Source organism: Lytechinus variegatus, chromosome 17 (genome assembly GCF_018143015.1).
Source record: "Lytechinus variegatus isolate NC3 chromosome 17, Lvar_3.0, whole genome shotgun sequence".
Lineage (NCBI taxonomy): Eukaryota > Metazoa > Echinodermata > Echinoidea > Temnopleuroida > Toxopneustidae > Lytechinus > Lytechinus variegatus.
The window spans coordinates 4,726,027-4,751,763 of record NC_054756.1 but is presented as its reverse complement, the minus strand read 5'-3'; the positions used below and the strand labels follow the sequence as shown (position 1 = coordinate 4,751,763).

At 36.5% G+C, this 25,737-nt stretch overlaps 2 protein-coding genes across 2 annotated transcripts in view; one reads left to right on the top strand and one right to left on the bottom strand.

Annotated features, from left to right (window-relative positions):
- Positions 1-1,336: 1,336 nt before the first annotated feature.
- LOC121430864 (eukaryotic translation initiation factor 3 subunit I-like) lies at positions 1,337-15,430 on the bottom strand. The gene is made up of 9 exons (XM_041628287.1): positions 15,312-15,430; positions 11,977-12,157; positions 10,827-10,892; positions 8,840-8,989; positions 7,175-7,302; positions 4,760-4,873; positions 3,640-3,729; positions 2,444-2,610; positions 1,337-1,641 (listed from the first exon to the last, which is right to left on the bottom strand). Exons 1-9 carry the CDS (start codon positions 15,312-15,314, stop codon positions 1,560-1,562), a joined length of 981 nt encoding a protein of 326 aa, XP_041484221.1. The 5' UTR covers positions 15,315-15,430; the 3' UTR covers positions 1,337-1,559.
- An 8,782-nt stretch (positions 15,431-24,212) lies between these two features.
- Positions 24,213-25,737, top strand: part of LOC121430860 (acetyl-coenzyme A synthetase, cytoplasmic-like) — a 34,390-nt gene continuing 32,865 nt past the window's right edge. Inside the window, exon 1 of the mRNA XM_041628284.1 lies at positions 24,213-24,689. Within this exon, the coding sequence (XP_041484218.1) occupies positions 24,217-24,689 (473 nt within the window). The 5' untranslated portion in view covers positions 24,213-24,216. The remainder of the gene's footprint in view (positions 24,690-25,737) is intronic.

Genomic DNA, 25,737 nt, shown 5'->3' with positions numbered 1-25,737 from the left:
ATTTTCTCCTCATTGTCATGTGAAACAAAATTTGATTGCTCCCTGAACATGTGGAATTACTATTATCTAACAGTTTATGGTTCAGTCAAGTTGGTCCTTTTTGTCAAATCTGTAAAAATTGAAATATTGTATAATTCTAACAACAAACACAAAAGAAATAGTGAGTGAGGGACATCACTAACTCTATCATTTGCATATCACTGGGTTGTGCATAACACTTTTTATGAAAATAAGCGAAACTTTGAAATGACATAACTTTCTTATTTTACATCCGATTACATTAAAATTTTCAGCGTTATGCTCGTTGGATTTTTCTCTATCGACTCAAATCAAACATTTTCTGGGGTGGACTTGACCTTTAAACACTGACCCTCACGTTCATCCTAGCCACAATGATGAGGAACCCTGCGAAAGATACATCGTGCCTTTGAATTCCACTGTTAAGGAACTATGCGTCTTTTCGCAACAGCTTTCTCGGCACTTCCCATTGTTTCGACTACGATTAGTGTGGTCTTATTAAGTGATAAGATGCTTGCAGCATTCCTGCAAAAGAGATGCAGCATCGACTTTCGGTACAGCACCTTATGTGTGATGTCTTTAACCCATTTGATACTGAATGAGTTTGCTATAACACTTGTTTCCATAGACCCACATTCTGAAGTCGGGTTTAACTTAGACCACGGTCAAAGTCTGTGCTAAAATTATGGGGAGCCAAAAATTCAAAGATTTTGTTTATATTGCATATTTGTTGTTTACTATTTTGTTTCCTTTCACTTTCGTAATAAAGAAAAATACTTCGGAATCGTCATTCCCAGATAACTATTAATGATTTGAGTGTCGAATGAGCAAGTAAATTGGATGTGTACTGTTAAGGATTGTGCTCCAATTGGCTCTAAACAGTTAAACAACAACTTTAAACCAGGGTTTGATTTAAACCAGTGTTCAGAATACGGGCAGTAGACTCCAGCCCATATATGTGCGTGTCCAGTCTCCAACAGGTTAAGAATTCATCCTGCGATTTCTGTTTGTACTCATTATGATGAGTGGAAGGAAAGTCTGTACATACATGGAAATACGGTTACACTTCGTAATTCCGAAACACGTAAATTGCCTATACCTCGATGTTCGATAATCCGAACATTTGTGGCGTAATTCTGATGGTTCGTTAATCCGAAAAGGAAATGAGAGTCATAATTCCGAAGGTTTGTTAGTCCGAAAACAAAATGAGGTTCGTAATTCCGAAGGTTCGTTAATCTGAAAACAAAATGAAGTTCGTAATTCCGAAGGTTCGTTTGTTTGAAAATGAAATGAACAACGAACCTCATTTCGTTTTCGGATAAACGAACCCACGGAACAAACCTTATTTCGTTTTCGGATTAACGAACCTTCAGAACAACGAACCTCATTCTTTTTTCAGATTGTTGAACCTTCGGCACAACGAACCTTATTTCGCTTTCAGATTAACGAACCTTCGGAATATCCGAACCTTCGGAATAACGAAGCTTCGGAATTACGAATGTATACATGGAAATACAATGAAATAAAATGTACAGGGAAGGCTAATATTCAAATTCAAACTCAAAGTAGTTCGGGTCAAATGAATGGACTCTGACGTAGCCATCTTCTCCGCCGGTGCTGAATCTGTTGGTGAGAAACAAAAAAAATCGGAAATAGCAACAATTAATAAAAAAATTACATTATAAGAAAACTACTATGAAGGAGAGAGGGGAATTAAGAGGACACTGGTGAAGGTTGAAACAAATTGATTTTTGAACATGTTTTTAAATTGTGATTAAATGCACACTTCAATTTGGATGAACATTTTAAATTATTCTGAGGAAATAAAAAGGCTATTTTTTTAAGATAATTTTAATATTCTTTTACACAATTTACAATTCTCCTATGTATTCATGTATTGTAGCTATTTTTGAAAGCATTTGGTTTGCATTTGATGCTTGTAGTTGTCTCAATCTGCGAAAATAAATTTGAACTGGATTGAATTACTTGCACAACACATAAATTATGCACCTATTCAAACCTTACAGGCATTTGAACTAAAATCAGGAATGATTTTGCTCTAAAGAAGGACAGCGATCCCTATAGAAATTGTGTTGTGAAATCAAGAATGAATAGAATTCAGATTATTCTCTCAAACTTCAGAATAGTTGGGAGGTCAAAGATGTATGCTTTCCATTCAGAATACATTAAACAGTGAAGAAAACCCCTAATATTTGTAAACACACACATATAAAAAGCAATAATCATAATACACAATACTCCATATTGCCCAGGTAAAATTTTCACAATTTATTACAAAACAGGCCATAGGTCATTCTCAAAACTAAAAATTTCTCAATTACATTTTACAATTTGAAACATAGATCCTGTCAGAATATTGACTGACCGACTTTCATTTATGACATTCTCTATTCCAACAACTTACCCCATTCCATCAGGATGAAAAGCTACACTGTTGATTGGACCAAAATGACCTTTGACCTTGCCAAACTCCTCCTCAAAGATGGCATGGTAGAAACGAGCATCAAATTTACCAACCCTCCCTGAAGTAGTTGTAACGTCCATGGCTTCCTGACCGCCTCCTACCAATACCTGACATAGAAACAACACAATAATGCATTATTATGAGATAACACATTAATATTAGATAGCGCATTAACATAAGATAACACATTGATATAAGATAACACATTGTAAAGATAACACATTAATATTAGATAACACAATGTAAAGAGAACACATTAAGGGACAAGTCCAACCCAACAAAAACTTGATTTGAATAAAAAGAGAAAAATTAAACAAGTATAACACTGAAAATTTCATCAAAATCGGATGTAAAAAAAGAAAGTTATGACATTTTAAAGTTTCGCTTAATTTCACAAAACATTTATATGCATATCTCGATCGGTATGCAAATGAGGGAACTGATGACATCACTCACTCACTATTTCTTTTGTATTTCGTTATATGAAATATTTTGATTTTCTCGTCATTGTCATGTGAAATGAAGTTTCATTCCTCCCTGAACAAGTGGAATTCCATTATTTTAACATTTTCTGCTTCAGGCAAGGAGGTCCTAATTATCATCAAATTCATAAAAATTGAAATATTGTAGAATTCAAACAATAAAAAACAAAAGAAATAGTGAGTGAGTGAGTGACATCATCGACTCTCTCATTTGGATGAAACTGGCTCGTTCATATAACTATTTTGTTAAAAAATAAGTGAAACTTTGAAATGCCATAACTTTCTTATTTTACATCCGATTTTGATGAAATTTTCAGCATTGTGCTAGTCTGATTTTTCTCTATTGATTCAAGTCAACATTTTTCTGAGGTGGACTTGACCTTTAATATTACATAACACATTACTATAATATAACACAGTAGTATAAGATACATGTAACAAATTACTATGAGATAACACATTAATATAAGATAACACATTGATGAAAGATAACACATTAATATAAGATAACACATTCATATATTAAAGTTATAAGATAATATATTAATAAGAGATAACACATTCATATAAGTTAAAAGATAACATATTAATAAAAGATAACACCAAACTTTTTTTCCTGAATAGGTTGGGTTTAGATGCGATGATAATACTTACATGATCTTTAATAGGGGATAAAGCAGCTGAATTCACAGGTCTTTCTGTCTTATACGTCTTCAGAAGGGTGAGATCAGGTAACTCAATTAGCTGAACAAGGAACAACAAAAAAATGAGACATAATGAATTATTCATTTAGCATGAATACTATAATAAAATATCAAAAATAGAGAGCAAGATTCTATTTCAAATCATTCAGTCAGGCATGACATTCCCCTCTGAAAAAAAATCAGAAAAATAGTGAAGAGTCGTGAAGACATCCCCGAAGTCCGAGGTGCCCCAGTAGGGGTTACAAGCTCTTGAATAGTAAAAAAATCGAAAGAGTTGTTACAAGATTTGTCTGCATTATATTCTTATCATTTGAATTTATAAAAAAGCAGTAAAAAACAGCATGAGAATGTTCTTGGGAAAGGATTTCCCGTTTAAAACAAATCTGGAAAAAAATATTTTAAAAAATCGGAATTCCAATTTTAGTCGGGATAACATCAGGCCTGTTCAGTTTACTCAACAAACTGGTTGATCAAATTGTGACAAACAACAAACATATCATGAGAACAATACCATCAAAATTGTCAGATATTTATTTCCAAGAGCAGGTAATTCAATAGATCTTATCAATACAGAAACAAGACATAACAAAAAATATTTTTAAAAAAGGAAATTTTCAGATTACTAAAGTACATAAGTAAAATTATTGTTTTAAAGTCCAAGTGGACATTGCTCTATTACAAAATAAGACAATTTGAGTGACGGACTATACAAAATGTGATTGATACTTATCAATAGGCCTACTTATGATATCAGTTAATTGTATGGGCAAACCATCCAGAAGCTATACAGCATCATTTCGTGCATGTATGTGTACAATGGATTCAGAACTACATATTCACATATCATGAATCTGGCCACAAAAGATATGTGATATGCTGTGCAGAGGAAAAAAAGGCAGTGTCATGGTGACATATTAGCACTATGTACACGTTTTAATGAGTATAGAACAGACATATTGCACAGAACATATTGGTTAGAATCCCTATGTATTTTATGTTCACTCAAGCACAATCTCCCAAATCTCTCAAAGAAAATACTGGTAGTCAAAACAAAACTACATCTATCTCACCTTAGATGTGCAATCCTTAGATGCTGTGATAACCATGTCGTACTTGCTGTGTTTCTGAATGTCATTGATTTGTTTCTGGTGAATATCAATTGTTGATCCTATGGAATCTCGCATCTGGGGATTAGAAAAGGGAGAACTCTGAGGGTATCTTGCATATATATTTCAATTGATTAGTCAATTCATCATTTCCCTCCCTCCTCCCTTTTAATTTAATGGCATGAAGACAAATCGCACAAATGCGATAATTGAGCTGTATCCCCCACCAAATATGACCTTATTACAGAGCTGCCAACCTGAACAAGAACATTTCAGTATTTTCAAGGCTGAAAATCAGTATTTTGGTGAGGAAATTCGTATTTTCACAGGAATACCATAGGACAACACATAAACTGAAACTTAATAAATCAGTATTTTGCATGAAACCATCAGTATTCTTCTCTATTTTCTGTACTAAATACGGAAAATCAGTACTACTTGGCATCTCTGTTAAAGCATGAGGATCAGATTGAGCCTTACATATTATGCATTTGGTTTCTGTTACTGTCATTCTCATTTGTCATATCCTCCACTATAAGGAAATTTGTCTTATATACAGGCCTTTGACACATCATTTACATGTACCTATACATTCCATAAATCAACATCAATATAGAATATAGGCACATCATGTCCAGTAACAAAACTTCAAAGCATGAGAGCAGAATTTGCACATTTCATAATACAAGTGCCACAATCATACATTATGTACATGTACAGAGAGTGGTTCCATTACTTTTTTCCTCTGGCATGCTCAATAGCAAAGGTTGCAAATGAGCATTGGAAAATCAGGGAAATTTCTAAATATATGACAAATATCAAGTGCAGGCAAGTAAAAAGATTAATCAATTGAACTCCATGTGTGATCCCATGGTAACTGTAGTGTTAATTCAAAGAGGTTTGTAATTTAACCATAATAAGACTGAATTAGCCCACCCCTTTGCGATAATTCTGCTGCACAAACTTTTTTGACTGTGCCACTCACTGACTTTAATTTCAAGTCTTGTGCAACATATGACCCACAGGGCACGCGGTTCCAAAGTTACACAACATTTCATAAGTGCATGCAGACCCCAAATTCCTCAAAAACGTGAATTTGTGTCCGATGCAAATAGTCTTTTTAGCCAAAATTCATGAATGTATCATTATTTTTCCTTTTACTGATTAAAATCAATTGAATTTCATCTGGTTTATGGTAAAAACAAAGTCCCAGACAATTTCAATTAAAAAAAATAAAAAAAACAAAGAAATACATGAGAAATAACATAAGAAAATAAATGTTAAGTTGAAATATTTTATGAGTACTATACATTTGATGAGACTCCTGTAAAGAGTCTGTGAACCAAAAGTTAGCATGTTAGGGGCATTATTTAGTTAATTAGAGTAAACTTTTAAAGTAAGTAAACTTAGGCGTTGAAATAGCCCATTCTATTTTTTAGGGTTAAATGGGGTTTGCAATAAGGTCAATTATTGGGTGGTGTTGAACTGTAATCAAACAATATCTCAGAAATAATTTGAGGTAAAAGTAAGTAGTTGCAGAAAATAAATATTTCATGAGAAAGTCTTTAAAATCAAGGTTACTTGTCACCGTATTATCAAAGATCTAGATCTGGTAAATTAATGTAAGCTTATCTGTGTGAAATCATGAAATCTTAGCTAGACCCGATAACTCTGATGTTCACTAATGCAGAAAAGCACACATGGGATAATTGCTTGGTAAAATTTGCTGGAAATCCATGCTTATATGCATTTTGCTCATTTTTTTTCAGCAATGACACACTTCCTTCCAGAGTCATTTGGCACAATATTTTTATTTATACATACAAACACATGGGTAAACATTTCTTTGGATTCTATTCGAACTCATGCTGAGATCCTTAACACAACTGATATTTCACATGTATGTGCATCTTTCATGCTAGCTCTATTAAAGGCACTATTTGTAAGCATGAATTAAACTCACAAATCTGTCAGATGGGGGAATCATTTATAATTACTTTACATCAAATCATTTATGACAGCTGGGCCCTGAAAATGATTTTTAAAGAGGGGGTACTGAGTTAAGGTGACTTTGGTCAGAAAAAAAAAGAGAGACAAGTAATTTACAAGTTGATTTTCGTCCACCCCCACCCCCGTTTTCCAGGACTAACTTGCGATCAATTGCAAGTCTATTTTCGGTGCCTGAATCAATCATATTTCTTGTAATTCATTGTAAATTTGTGATTGATTGCTTATCTGCTCCTTGAAACAAGGACTGTAATATGACTTGCTACAGCTAAGTAAGACTGATCTATTAATTGTAAAATTTCAACAGAATATTTTCGATCGATTGTGAATATTTTCTTGCAACACCCCCTATGCGTAGTAGCTCATAAATACCTGTATATCCCAAAGCGTTAGTTCCCCATTCTCATGACCAGTTAATATAGCAGTATCTTGAAAGGTCCATATTGCTGATGTGATCTTGGCTGTATCCATCGGTATCCTCATGAATGGGTTGTTATTTTCTAATCAAATAGAAAAAAATCATCAAAACATTTCTTTTCAATTCCTTTTAATTCTTGAAAATCACCTTGAGCACTCTACAGAGTGGATTCAGCTGGATATAAGTCCAACATACTATTTTTATCAAAAAAGTTACTAGTAATGAAACAACATTTCTGGTATGAACCTAAAGGATCCTGTTTCATAAAAAGTTACAATTGTTGTAACTTTGCCATCATGACAACCACCAGGGTAACCTTGATTTTCATTGGCTGCAGCTGAGCCCTGTTGCCATGCATGGTAGTTGCCATAATGGCAAAGTTACAACAGTGCAAGTCCCTTATGAAACGGGCCCCAGTAATGATTTCATTTTTTTATAACACAGTCGACCTTTTTCAGGTCAAATCCAATGACACTAATTAAACATCTAATATTGAAAGCTTGGAAAGGCATGGTTCAACACTATTTCCCAAACATGATTTATTATCATAAATATATATTTTGAAGGGTAAATATGAACAAAAGAGATAACGATATAGAGCACCATACCACACACTATTACTACTCCAAAATGGGCTACTGTATAAGCTTATATTTTTATGGCTTTCACGAATTGCCAAAAAAATATTGGCACATATACAATAAAATATATAGTAATCAGTGCCAATGGGTCAGATGCATGCAAAGTAGCAAGTGTTTTTTCTAGTCTTTTGCTTGACTTTTGCTCAATTCCGTATGCATAAAAATGAGAGAGCAAATGCTTTTGCTAGTAAGTTCAAGCAATCGCTAACTGACTGCTAGCATTTCCTTGATGATTAAGCCATTGCTAAAAAGCATATGCATACAACGAACATTTCGCTTGTGCGTTTAATCACTACGGAAAGCCAGCAAAGTCAACATATAAAATGCTTGTTTTTTAAAAAAGAATTCTAAATATGAATGTATATCCATAAATTCGTTGATTTCTTGAAAATTTGGTGGGTCTTCCTTTGTTTACAAAGAAAATTTTGCAAATTTCCTATAGAAGAAATCATGACACCATGGATTTCCACAGTTAAGATTGATAGGATCAATCATAAATCTTTGTAAGAGGGGGCCATGATGTCCATTCATGAATTTAGTTTTGTTGAAAATTCAGCGTGGTTATCTTCGTTTACAAATAACTATGTACAAAAGTCATGAGGAAAAAAGTTATTGTACTTGAGGTTGATCAGGGCCCCGTCTTACAAAGAGTTACGATTGATCCAATCATTCGTAACTCTATGGAAAGCCATCAGTGTCATAATGTTTCCTACAGGAATTGTGCACAATGTCCTTTGTAAACAAAGAGAAGCACACTGACTTTTCAAGACAACGATGAATGCATGAATATACATCATACATGTAGCTGGAAAATATTTTGAACAAACATGCCTAATATATGTTGACATTGCTGGCCGTCCATAGTTGCGATCCATCGGATCAAGCAACTCTTAATAAGACGGGGCCCAGATCAATCAACACTCTTTGTACAAGTTAGATGGGCCCAGGTTGCATGAAGCTATTCATCACGAGGTTTACCTATTTGATCGGGATCTCTCTCATCATACACACATAAATCACTAGTCTGACCCATAGTACGATCTGTGGTAGTGAAGAAGTAATTACTGCTGTAACTGAACCCACACGTCCTCACAGCTGACTTGTATTCCAGCTCTACTGTACATTTACCTGTAAGGGGCGAATAAAAGACATGCATGCTCTTAAAGATAAATACCAGTTGTGGCAATGATTTGAAAAATCAGTTCGAACAGCAGCTAATAAAATTACCACCAAAGTGGTGTATGTAAATTAAAAATTATATGCCAAATAGCTCTGAAAGAAAATGCGTAATGCTGAGAAATGAGCAAAATAAGCACAGAATTCCATCAAATGTCAGGTATTTTTCGAAGCAATATTAATACACTGTCCCAAATATGCTTTTCTGTGTTGGTGATCATTAGAATTATCGATTTTGAGCTAAGATTTCATGATTTTACAAAAATAAGTTTACATTAATGTACCAAATCGTGATGTATGATAATATTTTGACATTTAAAAGACTTTCTCATGAAATTGTTTACTGCAACTACTGTCTTTTACCTTTAAAGAGAAATTCCAGTAGTTGCAGTAAACACTGACTTCATGAGAAAGTCTGTATTAACAAGGCTTAATTGTCAGTATATCATCGAGGATCTAGATCTGGTACAGTTACATTAACTGAACTTTGTGAAATCTTGAAATCTACGCTGAAAAATGTTCACACCGAAAATCCCCAACACAGATAAGCGCACGTGGGACAATGTATAATTATTGCTTAGAGCGTTGGGCTGTGATTATTTGCTGATTTCTCAGCAATTACATAATTTCTTCCAGAATCCTTTGGCACATGCGTTTTATTTATACAAACAGACACTTTGGTGGTCATTTCATTGGATTCTGTACGAACTCATTTTGATATCGTTACCAAAACTAGCATTTACCTTTAAGTTAGATTTTTCAGACCCTGTTTTCATCCACACATTACACATACATAATACAGAGCTATGGAAAACAAATGAAGAGGTCCTGATATTCCTACATAGGATATAAAATATAAACTGTAAATTATGTTTTTCTGTTGCCGGTCCCCGTTTATGGAATTCACTCCCATCGGAAGTCTTGCCAGTCGAGAGAGCTATTCCACAACAAATTGAAAACTTTCCTCATTAAGGAAGCATTTCATTAATTGTTGTGGGATCTGACCTACTTTATTTTGACAACCAACTTTAACTGATTGTGTATTTTTTTCCTGTCAATTTGTTCAAGTTTTGTGTATTTATCAATTTCATTTTCTGAATTGTATAAGTAGTTGATTGTGCACCTTGAGTGTCATTGACAGATTTGTGCACTATACAAATCTGAAATTATTTTTATTATTATTATTATTATCATTATAGCAAAAATGGGTTGGTGAGTTCAAAACATGTCTTTACTGGTGTATACTGCACTATAGAAATTATTTGTCACAGTATTCATAATGCTACTGTTTAGGTGTCAATTACCGGTATCATCCTGTGCATGTATGTCTACAATGGATTCAAAACTACATATTCACATATCATGAATCTGGCCTCAAAAGATATGTGATATGCTGTGCAGAGGAAAAAAGGGCAGTGTCATGGTGACATATTAGCACAATGTACACGTTTTAATGAGTATAGATCAGACATATTGCACAGAACATATTGGTTAGAATCCCTATGTATTTTATGTTCACTCAAGCACCATCTCTTTAAAATGTCATAACTTTCTTATTTTACATCCGATTTTGATAAAAAAATTTCAGTGTTATGCTTGCTGAATTTTTCTCTATTCAAATCAAGTTTTTGTTGGGGTGGACTTGTCCTTTACGATCCAGCAGATAAGACAAGCTATCACTCCCTCAGCAAAAAAGACGTAGGCACCATCTTTCCCATGGATAAGCTTTGGGACGATACATGAAAAAAATTGAGGGGGATGATTTGGTGTTATAATAAATCTTTCTTACCAGTTTTGACGTCCCACATTCTCATAGTGTTGTCTGCACTTCCTGTAATTGCTTTGTGTGAATCCCCTTGTGAAATGGGTAGTTAAGGTGTATAAATACCACGAGAGATGAAATCTTTTGCTCAAATTACATGTAGTAAGGTGGAAATGAAAGACATGGATAGTGTTTATGAGGCAGTATCAAGTTGTTAAAGTAGCCCCCAACAAATTATTTTTTTGGCTGGTTCTTTCCATGTAGCCATAAAAAGGAGGTTCTGAGCTCTCCTAAAACTGGAAAAAAAAGCAATAAACATGACTATCACCTGCAAGCATCTTCCTTTCGTTTTATTTTTCTTATCGATCAGTATTTTCTTACAATTTTTGTTTTCAAAATCTCACCACAAGATGGGCACCTATCTTACATGTACTTGTCAATTGATGTAATGAGTGTTTGTAGGGGTTTCTTAAATTAAATTAAATTCTTAAATTCTGCATTTATCAGCCATAAAATCTAAACAATGCCTTTAACAATGTACTTTTTGTAAGCCTTATTTCTTATAATGTTCCCATGGCAATTCAACTTTACTATAGGGCACATGTAACTGGTAGAAATTAAAAAAGCACAAACAATGTCCAAGACCAATGAGAGGCGCAATGCAAGGCCAACCATCTGGGCATTGTGGCATGCACCTGTAATACAAGCAACATGTGGTAGTTACCAATTCATACACAGGTTCCAGGTTCGAGCCCTGTATATGTGTCTTTCACATGGTGACGCTAAAATTCGATCATAGGCATAATCATATCAGAGCCCAACTTACAAAGAGTTACGCTTGATCCAATCAATCGTAACTATGGAAAGCCAGCAACATCAACATCTAAAATTAATGTTTGTTCAAAATATTTTCTAGAAATGAGGTTTATTCATACATTCACTGTTTTCTTAAAAATTTGGTGTGCTTCTCTTTGTTTTCAAAGGGCATTGGGTAAATTTCCTAAAGAAAAAAAATTGACATTGATGGATTTCCACATACAGGTACTTGAGATTGATCAGATCAATTGCAACTCTATGTAAAGACTGGGCCCTCATCTGAAAAATCTCAGTTATACCCAAACACACACATCCACAATCATGGGTGTTGTGGCCTTGGTATTTAGTATTAAAAGGATACAGTCAACGTCAATACACCATACAGCTCCTGCATGACCATTAAACGTTCCTAACCTCTCGCCGTTGATGGAGTACCAGATATTAGGTGAGGTGTCTTTGGCGGTGGAGAATAGAAGGTCACCTTCACGGTTGTATTTGATCTGTGTGATGGACCTCTCGTGTCCAAAGAGAGCAATGGGTTTCTGGAAGAAAGAGAAAGTAAAGAGTTCAGAGTATGTCCAAAAGGGCTGTTATCGTTAAGAAAATTCTCTGTCGATGTATTGCTAACATATCTTATCGATAACGATAACCATCGACAAAAAACATAATCAATATTCATTTTTTTATGCATAATAGCAATGACACAATACTTGCATGGTCAACATTTGTATCTGCCACTGTACCAAGAATGCTTTATAACCCACGTTCATCGGATGTAAACAATTACATAACATATTTAAACAAACATATTTAGCATTTAAATTATACATCCCCACCTTTCACATTATTAGCATGATTTTAGGGTTGGATGAAGTTCTGTCAATAATTTGGGGGCTTTTTGAATATCTGAGCAGTCAACGTCTTTCCCCTATCCCCCATTTTGATATCATGCTGTACATCTTCGGACGTAGAGGGCAGTAACACACAGCCATGTGCTGCCTTCTACGGTTACGTTAGTTGGTCCTTTACTAAAAATTGAGCTTGCGCTTGTGATGTTTTCGATTCGATCAAAATAGAGTTGAGTGCAGTCACGATCATTGGATTGTCATGATTATAGCGAAGTGGGGGTGAGATCATGTTTTGTGGCTTGTAAGTATTCATATTGTGTTGAGATTTTGGAGTAATTTCTGTTGCTGGCCTGTGCAGTTTGAGGAAAAATATGTTTTCCACTATTTTCCTTTGGAAAAGCCACTTTTAATAGGCCATTTCCTTGAATTCTGTGAAATCGCGGAAGATCACCATGTCCCTACATAATAGCGGGTATTATCGACAACAAGAGAAACGCTATCGATATTTCTTTGTCTTCCGCTTGGCGACAGCACGCAAATCGCGCGATTTGCATGCTGTCGCCAAGCAGAAGACAAAGAAATCAAGATGGCGACGTAAACACGGCCGTAAGCTCTTCCCATCTTTTCATAACAAATCTCTTGTTTTTTAATGAATTCTTCTTTAAAAATGAAATCAATATCACAGAAATGTTGGAAATGAAGTTGGACCCCATGTACGTTTTAGGGCTAGATCTTTTAGAGGGAAAGTAGCATTCTCGGGGGCGAAAGTTTCTGGTTTTGTACTCGTATGTGGGGAAATATAGGTAGGGGTCCCAGGCGTTACACAACGAACAATTGTCCATAGACTGTGTACAACGGATAGATCGTCTCCGCACAGCGATTCGAAGACCGCTGATTGGTCAATCGCGCAGATCACGTCATGACCACGTGGTCCCAAAAATAATTCCTTCGGACTGCGTGCGGAAGTATCGATAGCGATAACGATATCCGGTCGCGTTGTGTACGCCGTTAATAGTTTTGGTTCGTGATCGGATCGCTCCGGTATCGATCGAAAATTATCGAAACTCTGCAATTTCATGCATATTCAAGCGACGCTCCGAAACCCGGAAGCCAATTGACTTTGTGCACGTTGCGATAGACTCTACAAATTCCAACGAACACGATGGCATATAGACGCTAATTCGTAAGATTTTGACGGAAAAGCAAGAAGTAATCGAAATTTGCTTACCTGTGCAGTATCGGTGAGAAAATAGATCCTCCGAGAATACCTTTCATAATTCATATAAAATACGGGAAAGTGAAATTCTAGGTCGATTTTGGTACGAGGTGATAGAGAATTGCACACTTGTTTTGGTGGAATTCTGTGTGGGGAAATAAAAGGCTTGCACTGCGCATGCTTACTATATTTTCATTCATAAATTGGTTCTCGGCAGGGGCTGGATGACGTCATGTAATAAGCAAAATAGTACACGACCGCTACGTTCACGCTCCGCTATCCGTTGTAAACAATTGTTCGTTGTGCGTTAGTGGGGAGTGACCATACATACGTACAGTATGACTTTCACTCCCCAAAACGCCCCAGGCTATTCCCGCAGACGCACGACATCAATCTTCATGATATGAGCTTTAGATAATGCAACTGGTATCGTTTTGGCCAAATCGTGGTTTTGGAAACCACTCATAGATTTGTGTACGCGCATTTGTGTACAAAGTAAATGGAGGTGGAAATAGGGAACCGTGCGTGCGACTGAATAAAGCGCTGCTGACTGCTGTATGAAGTGAATGGTGGTTACCTATTTCATATAAGGCAGTGTATACAGCCACACGCGTGTGTCTTTACCATCCAGCCACACGCGTGTGGTTATATCCAGAACACCTATCTGTGGATACCGCCACACGCCGCCAGTAATAACAGTAAAAGTAAAACACGTACCGCGGTATGTAGGTCTGACCGTCTATATCACGATCAAAATAACCTCATTTCTTCATTAAATTCTTACATTCTAAACCCCTTTGATTTCTTTAAATCGTTTCAATTTCATTCTCACCGTCTTCTTTCCTTGCTTTTCTTGTCTTGTTACAAAAGGCCGCCTGTTAAATAGGAAATTTTCACACTTTTTCTACTTGTGTCGATTCTCTACTGAATCTAGGCTATGTGCGCATATATACGTACGAAACCCAAACTGTGTATGTCTACTATATACTAGCGCTGCGCTAATGCTGTATGGGTCTTGCCACCGCGAAGGAAGCCAGAATCGACACAAGTAGAAAAAGAGAATTTGCTGTTAAACAGATGACCGTTTGTAACAAGACAAGAAAAGCAAGGAGAGAAGACGGTGAGAATGAAATTGAAACGATCTAAGGATATCAAAGGGGTTTAGAATGTAAGAATTTAATGAAGAAATGAGGTTATTTTGATCGTGATATAGACGGTCAGACATACGTGTTTTACTGTAATATTACTGGCGGCGTGTGGCGGTATCCACAGATATGTGTTCTGGATATAACCACACGCGTGTGGCTGGATGGTAAAGACACACGCGTGTGGCTGTATACACTGCCTTCACGATAATGCCATCGTTTTTTTCAACCCAGCTTGGTGGCCTTTTTCCACTCTCATCTCAACACCAACACAAACACATACACAGGATCATTACACCGAACTAGAAATCTCCCATTCAAAGCTCAGTCACAATGCATTAATTGACGTGCGTTCCCACGTATCTATTTCTGTGTCATGCGCTTTATTACTACTTTTTAACAGTCCTTTAATTCATAGTTAAGTTTAATATTTTTCTCAACAAATCATACATACGATACTACGTTACAATAAACATTCATACTTTACCATTTTGAAAAATAATATCAGTGCTAAATTAGAGAATCAGTGCAATCTTTCACGAAATTATGATACCAGCCGGTAGAATTTCGCAACACATGCGCGGGATCTAGACTAGTCTACGATCAGACGTTGTCAATTTTCGATGATATATAAGGGGTTTCCAACATCGTGTGGCATGGAAACCGGCATGGGAAGCGGGTGCGGAGGGGACCGGAGGGAAGGTGGAGAGAGGAGGGCTGAAGCACCCTCCCCAATTTTTTGGTTGGTAATCTATCATTTAAATCATTCGGCTTTGTTTACCAAATTAATACATGTGGGATATTCGCATACCCGGGTAGCATTATATTAGGGGAGTGCATGGTTTGACAAAAAAAAATAATAATTTCAGCTTTATATTTTTTTTCCTGCTTGCCAGTATTTTTTTTTATCTGGAATGAAGGACTTTGCTATTATTTTGTTTCTTTGCTTATTTTTTTTGGGGGGGGGTTATTTTGGGGGCCTTACATGTATGATTTTTTTTTAATCATCTGCATTGTTTTGGAAGTGAAAACTATTTTTGTGTGGGGGTGGGCTTGTCAATTTTTTGTTAAGCAAGCCAGTACCCCATCTTAGATAATCGTTGTCAGGATCTACGTATTATGAGTTGCACTCTCAGCTGAGCTAATAAGCAAAAAGTAACGGTATGTACGTGGCAAATCTCTGATCGAGTACACGTACGGCCTATATGCCCCCCTCCCTTGAAATCTTCAAAAAAAAAGAAGGGGGAGGGGGAGCTAGAGAGGACATTAAGGGACTGAGGGAAGGGAAGAGATAAAGAAAAATGAAGGGAGAGGGAAGTGAAAGGAGGGAAAATGGGAGGAAAGAAAGGTTAAAGGGAATTTTTAAAAGGGGGAAAAGAGAAAGAGGGGGAAGGGAAAATATTAGGAAGGAGGGGAAGAGAGCCTTGGAAAGGGGGGCTAGTGACGTGTTGGGATCGGTAATTAGGGAAGCATAATGAAGAAACTTTGTAGAAAGTTGTACTGTTCAAATCACTAGGTATTTAATCATCAGTTGCAGTTGACAATTCACAAGTATCAGATTGTGATTCGGAGTGAAGTTAAAAATATTCGATGGACGTCTAAGTCTTGAAGTCAGTCAGTCTATCTGGATGAGTGTGGGTCTAGTATTCTATCGTTGGTGTTCTCTATTCTAATAATCAAGAAGTCTTATTTATATCATTGGTTTTGGGGTGTAACTATTAAAGGTGGGAGTGATCTAAACTTGATCTGATTGGTCTACAGCTCACTGTCTATCAAACTTTCTCTGGTATCAAGGGGTGTGGTGATGCTCTGTGCAAGTGACTGGGGCTGGAGTGTGAGTCATACTTCTTCCATGAAGTTAGCTGACGTCACTGAGGGTTGGTCTTTTTATGGTCAAGGCTCAGCAGTTAAATGATATTGGTTGTTTTGGGATTCTAAGATGACATTGGGGGAGTTTGTAAACAAGTGAGGGTGAATGACTGAAAGGATAACAGGAAGTTATATTCGTACTACATAACATCCCCTTTCTTTGGAAAATGAGGCTCCTCTCCTCATTTGGGAAACGAAATGTATACAAATAGATTACAAAGGATATTTTGAAAAGTGAGTGAAACCAGAATAGTGTATCTCGATTGTCCACTGTACTTTCACTCTCTCTCTCTCACACATACTATTTATACTAAGAGGATTAAACTTATTCTACATCTTAACTAATTTCAACTTAAACTAAAGATATAACTAACACATCGAATACATTCACTAAATAATATTGAAATAAAGTAACACACAAGTAAATCAACTGATCAACCAATGATGATACTATAGGCCTACACATTAACTCGTGCAGACTTATAAATGCACTTTGAAACAATCAGCAATTATTATTAAATCAATATTCATTAATTACATAGTACAAACTCCTTCAATCTAATGAAGAATAAAGATCAATTTCACTCTAACTACAATACTACATTCGTTCAAGCGAAAACAGTAATAACAAGAAAAAAATTGTATGCTATATAAATCTTAGCATCTGATCAACATGATAATTAGCGGAAAGTTAACAGGTGCGCTCTAGAAATGACAGTTTCTCTATGTTAGGAAGGCCAATATGTACTTCAAATGAAGCAATCAACATAGAATTCAATTATTACTATCACTCCTATCCTGTTGGAGAATATCTTTCCTTATTCATGTTATAAAAGAACAAAATAAACACGTACATGTACTTTCAAACTTGATAGATATCATCAATATGACAAGTATATATTCAAACTTATCTTGGTAATCAACCTTGCGATGATAAATATTTGTTCAATAAAATATATAGGCCTACTGTTCTAAACTTGAGTAAACACATTGTCAACAATATTATTCAATCACATACAACATTAAACATTAAGAAATTACTATTTACATCAAATACAATTGTCTGAAAAATCTGTCTGAAAAGTTGGTCAGTAGGTCACAGTAAACTTTAGTGGTCTCGATGGAATTTAAAGGTCATAGGGCAATTCTCTGTAATGGTCATTTATGTCATTAATGTCATTGTACCTGTCAACTAGTCTGGATAGTGTAATAGAACAGGTGGATTGGGGTACAGCTTGCCTTGTGTTGAGAATAAGGGCATATTCACACTTGTAAGATTCCAGAAAATAGTGATGTTACCAAAGTAGTTTCTATACACTCCACAACAATATTATATAAATCGATCAATTTGTGAGCGGTGGGCGTCCTCATCATAGGGAAATGTGCTTCTATTTTCACTTCAAATTCCGAAGTATATTTATGTCATAGGATTACGCACCAAATCTTCTATATGAGTTTCACTCCTAACTTGCTCTGATAATGTCTTAATGGTCATTTTCAAGTACATTCAAACTTGACAAGTTTCATGCTATACACAAAGCGGCGAAATACTAAAAGAAAATAATAAAAACCAAAATAAAATTGTATTTCTTGACACATTAGGCCTATGTGTAGTCCAGTATCATTCATCACTGGAAAATGCTTTGCTTTACATGTTAATGTTAACCAAATACAACATCATCATGATTTTGATTGAAATATAAAATATTCTTGCTTCATAATATCATCTTCCTTGATCACATCACATCCAAATGTTGTTTGAGAAATAATGAAATATCACATGTTACATAAACTTAGTTAATCCTTATCTAGCTCAGTATTTGGAATTGTCAATGTCAATGACTTCGTCTTAAGTTTTAAAGGTGGTTTAATTTTCATCGTGGTCAATTTTAAATGAGACTGGTTAGAGTCAGTGTTTGTCAAATATTGCTATTTCCAATGTCAAATCAAAGGATAAAGATGATGTTATCATAACAAATTAATGTAACTGTGTACAATGAAAATACAATTATACACATTATAATGGATACTAAATATAGCCTCTCGCACTCTCTCATTTGCCAGTGGAACAATAAAGAAAATGGTTTCACTTACCGATCAGAGATGAAGAAGATAACTCAAAAGAATGATTAAAATGTAGTCTTAGCACAATTAAAGTAATGTCCGGTGTTTGATATATTCGGGGGAAGAGTCAAAGTCATTCATTCTATAGTTCAGGATTTATGTTGTTGTCGTAGCATGGAGTTGGTCGTAGTGGTCGGCGTCGTGGCGTTGACGATGGCATCTTGTCATGTTTCCAGTTAGATTCATTGTCATCTGTGTTGTCATCGATGTCCTTGTCCTATTGTTCCTCCGTCTGTATCGTCCGTCTGCTCTTCCGTCTGTATCTTCCGTCTGTTCATCCGTCTGTTCATCCGTCTTTGTCTTCCGTCTGTGTGTTTCTGTAGTGTGGTAATTGTAGTCGTTGATTTTTTTTTGTCATCCGATGTAGCTCAGGTTCTAACATTGGATCATGCTGGTGCTAACACTCGTAGGATGAATGATATCTTAACTGTCTTTTTATGAGAGCAATTCTCAGTCTTTTCTCGAAGCACATATCCATGATGAAAATTAAGCGTTTCTCAATTAGAGAACCGGGTTCTCCACCATGTCGTGTTGGGATCAGTAATTAGGGAAGCGTAATGAAGAAACTTTGGAGAAAGTTGTACTGTTCAAATCACTAGGTATTTAATCATCAGTTGCAGTTGACAATTCACAAGTATCATATTGTGATTCGGAGTGAAGTTAAAAATATTCGATGGACGTCTAAGTCTTGAAGTCAGTCAGTCTATCTGGATGAGTGTGGGTCTAGTATTCTATCGTTGGTGTTCTCTATTCTAATAATCAAGAAGTCTTATTTATATCATTGGTTTTGGGGTGTAACTATTAAAGGTGGGAGTGATCTAAACTTGATCTGATTGGTCTACAGCTCACTGTCTATCAAACTTTCTCTGGTATCAAGGGGTGTGGTGATGCTCTGTGCAAGTGACTGGGGCTGGAGTGTGAGTCATACTTCTTCCATGAAGTTAGCTGACGTCACTGAGGGTTGGTCTTTTTATGGTCAAGGCTCAGCAGTTAAATGATATTGGTTGTTTTGGGATTCTAAGATGACATTGGGGGAGTTTGTAAACAAGTGAGGGTGAATGACTGAAAGGATAACAGGAAGTTATATTCGTACTACATAACACTAGGGCCAGGGTCGAAGAGAATGGTGAAAGAGAAGGATGCATTGGGAACCGCAACAGAAAAAAAATGAAAGGGAGTTAGTCCTGGGAATCAGGGTGCTCATGCAATGAACAATATTAAGGTTATGTCATAACCTTGTTCTCAGTTACATCTCCATGTGTGGCAAAATAAGGGTGGCAATTTTGGCTTATTTTCTCTTTTTCTATGGGACAAATGCTTGATTTCTTTACACTGTCAGTTTCCACCCAGGACCAAAATCCAATTGAAACCAGTTGGATTTCCAACTGGTTTCAATTGGTTTCAACTGGTTTCAATTGGTTTTAACTGGAATTTAACAATTTCCAGTTGAAACCAATTGAAACCAGTTGGGCAACTGGAAATCCTAACTGGAACCAGTTGGGCAACTGGAAATCCTAACTGGAACCAGTTGGGTAAATGGATATGACTTCCAACTGGAAATGATTTCTAACTGGAACCAGTTGGGTAACTGGAAATCCTAACTGGAACCAGTTGGGCAACTGGAAATCCTAACTGGAACCAGTTGGGTAACTGGAAATGACTTCCAACTGGAAATGATTTCTAACTGGAACCAGTATAGGTAACTGGAAATCCTAACTGGAACCAGTTGGGCAACTGGAAATCCTAACTGGAACCAGTTGGGTAACTGGAAATGACTTCCAACTGGAAATGATTTCTAACTGGAACCAGTTGGGTAACTGGAAATCCTAACTGGAACCAGTTGGGTAACTGGAAATGACTTCCAACTGGAAATGATTTCTAACTGGAACCAGTTGGGTAACTGGAGATGACTTCTAACTGGAAATGATTTCTAACTGGAACCAGTTGGGTAACTGGAAATCCTAACTGGAACCAGTTGGGTAACTGGAAATGACTTCCAACTGGAAATGATTTCTAACTGGAACCAGTTGGGTAACTGGAGATGACTTCTAACTGGAAAAATGGGTAACTGAATTCTAATTGGAACCAGTTGGGTAACTGGAAATCCTAACTGGATCCAGTTGGGTAACTGGAAATGATTTCCAATTGGTTTCCAATTGGAAATTTTCCAGTTACCCAACTGGATCCAATTGAAACCAGTTAATTTGCATATTTTCTGCCAGTGTGCACAGATTAATGTTTTATGAGATTCATCACAATTTACAATGTATCTATTTAATTTTTTTCAATTTGAAGTTCCACACTTTTTTCAGATAAGTGTTTCCAATACTTAGCAGTGAAAACCATGTTCATAAATATTATAGATTATAATTAAAACAGATTCAAAGATAATTAGTACACCACTAACTGTTACCAAATTACATCAAATAATAATACATATATTTGAAGAACTCCAATATGAATATATACCTATGAAAGTCTGTATTTTATCAATGCCCTTTACATTGGTATTAATAGACAAATAACACTGCTTCTGTGTTGGCATGAGCAATAGTTAGTGCAAATGCTAATTAATTTGTAACTAATTAAGTTCATTCCAACTGGAAGTTCCAATTGGATCCAGTTGGAAACCAATTGGTTTCAACTGGTTCCAGTTGAAAACCAGTTGCCTCCAATTGGTTTCAACTGGAACCAATTGAAACCAATTGGATTCAACTGGTTTTAATAGGGAAATTGGAACAACTGGAACCAATTGAAAACCAATTGAAACCAATAGCCAACTGGTTCCAGTTGCCCAATTGGTTTTAACTGGAACCAGTTGGCAACTGGTTTTCAATTGGAACCAGTTGTTCCAATTTCCCTATTGAAACCAGTTGGCCAACTGGTTTCAATTGGTTTTGCTCTAATTGGTTTCAACTGGATTTTGGTCCTGGGCAATACAGCTATTCATCATATGACTTGGCTCTTATTTAGATTTGATTCTTTAAATTATTTTTCTTAATTAAAAATAGAGATTGAAATATGAAAATTTTCTTGCTATATTACTTTCCACGAATAGAGGGCGTACTCAAAAATGTGCCCAAAAAATCAAGTTTTTGAACGCTCTGGTGAATCATAAATTATTCCCATTTTACCAATGCAAAATAAATTGCAAATTTATGGCAATTAGTATAATTTTGGTCCCAAAAGTGATATTTTAGTGATTTTTTAAAGTGTGTGCTATGTACAGCATTGGCATACAGTCCTAGATTCCGCACAGGCAGGATGGTTGCAGTGAACAAGTGGATGCTATTTGTATATTCTCCATAGGCAGCACCCCGCCGTATTTTGGAATTTGTGTAAGAATGTATAACGAAATAATGCTTTTGAACAAAAACTTAATTAGCCTCACATTCTGTCTCCTCCACGGCCATGGGAATGGGGGTGCTGAAGCACCCCAAGATTTCCCTTGGGACAGGGGCGGCGAGGGCAGGGAGGCATTTGCCCCAAAAATTCCCAAAAGGAAAAAGTTCTATTTTTTCAATATGAAGAGTATACCCTTTTCTTAATGATCTCTGCCATTTCTTTGAAGTAAAACAATGAATTTTAGCTTAGAAAATTTGTTTGGCTCGCGCTTCACGCTCGCATTAACTATTGTTTTATTCTGTTCTTGGTTGCAAAAGTGCTTTATGTCCAGTTTGTAGGTTGGAACGTCACAAATTTTCAGCTCGCACTTCTCGATCGCATCAATCATCAGTAAGGTATACTCATGCCTATTGGTTACAAAAAGTGCTTTTCCAGTTTTCAGATAGGGAATGTCACAAATTTACAGCTAGTGCTTCGCGCTCACATCATTTGATTGGTGAGACATAAAAATCATCTTCATTAATCACTATAATGCATTCCTAGTATCAGGTTTTTTTTCTGGCGACGTTATAAAAAAAATTCAGCCCGCGCGAATTCTCTATATAGTTAGATACACATCTTTGTCATGATAACAAGAACTGTTCGGAATGATTAATTTTCAGTGCATAAAAATGTCAAAAAGTTTAAGCATACGATTCGCGCTCGCAACAACTCGCAAGGATGCACTTTTAAGAGCTTATTGCGCGATAATTGACCAAAAGCGAGCTTCACAGCTTCAGATTTATTTCCAAACCGCTCGCTCGTGGAAAAAACAAAACCTAAATTCATTTCATCAATAAGAAGTCACTTCAAAAAGGCTTTGCTGGAATCAATACAAAACATAAAACTTCTTAACGCAGATAATAATCTCATGGTGAAAATATCCGTTTTTTGCATCAAAGTGTCCATTTCGATCCATAAGTGCTTTTTTTGCTTTGCCCCCACCCCCTTACGAAAATACGTCCGCCGCACCTGCTTGGGGTGATGCATGTATTATTTTCCAGTGAAACAGCACCCCTGAAACTCTGGAAGCAATGAAAAAATATGGATAAATATACCCAGAGCGACCTTCATTTGGTATAATGTACCCCCCTTTTTTTGTCATTTTCAAATTTGTAGGGACCAATATGACTTTGTACTGATAATTTTCCCCCTTTTTTACAATTTCTCGAGACCAATAATATGACTTATAGTGTGGTGACCCCCCCCCCCTTTTTTTTTTTGCTTTTACAGTTTTCAAAAAAATCTTTCCCAGGGTCCTGATGACCTCCTCTTTACGTTGGCTGGATCATCATGGGTCAGTGGCAAACTTATTTCAGTGGTTCATTATAGTCCTATTATTATTTATCATCATATCATTTCTATTGTCGCACCTTCTATTAAGAAAAACATGTAACAATGAAAGCAATCCAGTAATGTAGTGTGACAGTACATTTTTTACGATTTTATATTCATTTGCACCGTCTATGTTCGAAATGAGAATAAACGGTAAATTGCATTGGCGAATCAGAACAAAATTTTCACTTTTTCACTATTTGAAAATTAGAGAGATTCTCAGTGTATGTCGGTACTCTTAAAACAATGTCAAAATAATTAATGTGTTGATGGATAAATAATTTTGTGTCCAACCGACAAAAATTGTCAAAACCAACCATTATAGAATCTGCCATGATTTTTGTTGATATATTGACCATTTTTTTATCGGTCGGACTCAGACATGATCTCGGGCATTTTTGAAAACAAATTAGCAATCTTCCACCGCATGCACCTGCCTGATCCATTTGTTTCAGAAACTTTTGCATTTAAATCTACCCACTCCACTTTAGCGGTAACAAAAAAAATAGAGAAAAGAAGAGCCACAACGCCCAACATGGCTCTGATTCCATTTGAGATGATCTTGTTTTCCAACCGGTTGATATCAAACCCTATTAACATTCAAGAGTTTAACTCTTGAAGAGCGACCACGCCCACCTTTGTCCCCCTTTTCCTCGCCACTGGCATGAGCCGATCGTTCGATGACGCGGCCAACCCGGTTCTGCCAATACAAGCCACGCCGCGTCAAGCTCCCGAGCTGCAAGGGCCAAGCTAGCCGCCGCGCCGAGCCATGCCAGCTCTCGATCGCTCGAGCAAAATTCAGTCCATTCATACACTTCGATGCAATCATGGCGGATGCTAGCGGGGACCAAGCGACGAGGCTTTACTATCCAAACCAAGAACTGCAGAAAAATGCACACGTGAAGTCGATCGAAGAGTACAAGAAACTCTATAACCAATCCATAAATGAACCTGAGGTGTTTTGGAGTAAGATAGCTGAGCAATTTTACTTCAAAACTCCGCCGACCGAAGGCAAGCTTTTGGAGTATAATTTCAACGTGAACAACGGGCCGGTGTACATCAAGTGGTTCCAGGGTGCAACTACTAATGTCTGCTACAATGTTCTTGATCGACATGTGGAGAATGGCCTTGGTGATCGCATTGCGTTCTATTGGTAAGATATGAAAGATAGCAAAAAGTGGCATAAAATACCCCTTCTCGTGAAACATAGGTCTACTCGAACTGTATTGTTGGTCTACATGTACATTAACCCAGGGGGCTCCCGGCCGCGTAGCGGTCGGGAGCCCAGGATCGTACGTGCAATTTGGCATACTCACCTGACAAGCGTGAAGTATGGTCAAAATAATTCTCCGAATAAATAGTTAAAACAGAAATCAAGCACTTACCACGATTATATGGATGATGGTCTAACGAGTGGCAGTTTTTCTGACATCTGGGCACAGACTGGAACCTCAAAAAACGAAAAGTTCTCTCCTACCCCCGTCTCGATCGGCCATTTTTGTTATGAATTGTAACAAAATGGCCGATCGAGACGGGGGTAGAAGGAGAGAACTTTTCGTTTTTTGAGGTTCCAGTCTGTGCCCAGATGTCAGAAAAACTGCCACTCGTTAGACCATCATCCATATAATCGTGGTAAGTGCTTGATTTCTGTTTTAACTATTTATTCAGAGAATTATTTTGACCATACTTCACGCTTGTCAGGTGAGTATGCCAAATTGCACGTACGATCCTGGGCTCCCGACCGCTACGCGGCCGGGAGCCCCCTGGGTTACATTTACATGGACTTAAAGGGGAATGAAACCTTTGGAACAAATAGGCTTGTGTAGAAAAAGAAAAATCTAAGAATAAAGAAAGTTTGAGAAAAATCGGACAATAAATGAGAAAGTTATGAGCATTTGAATATTGCAATCACTAATGTAGGGACAGTGATTTTCCATTTCTAAAAATTGCCTTTTCCGTTTCAGAAAATTTCAAATTCTGTTTCAGCATATCTGAAAACGGAAATTCCGTTTCCCCATAGACTTTGTATACAAGAAAAATTGATAATTCCGTTTACATATAGAAAACCAATACGCAATGAGTAGCGATGTCAAAATGCTAGCGCTGCTCAAAATTTGCATCTACCAATGTACTAACATCGCTGTAAAATCCATATTAATCGAAGAGGTTCGAGCTCACAAAATATTTAGGGAAACATAATC

Bases quoted from the DNA above. Each gene is read 5' to 3' on its own strand.
- LOC121430864 (XM_041628287.1), bottom strand. The intron at 3,730-4,759 runs GTGAGATAGATG...TTCCTTGTTCAG, and splicing joins CTAAGGATTGCACATCTAAG to CTAATTGAGTTACCTGATCT. The intron at 1,642-2,443 runs GTAAGTTGTTGG...TCTCACCAACAG, and splicing joins TTTCATCCTGATGGAATGGG to ATTCAGCACCGGCGGAGAAG.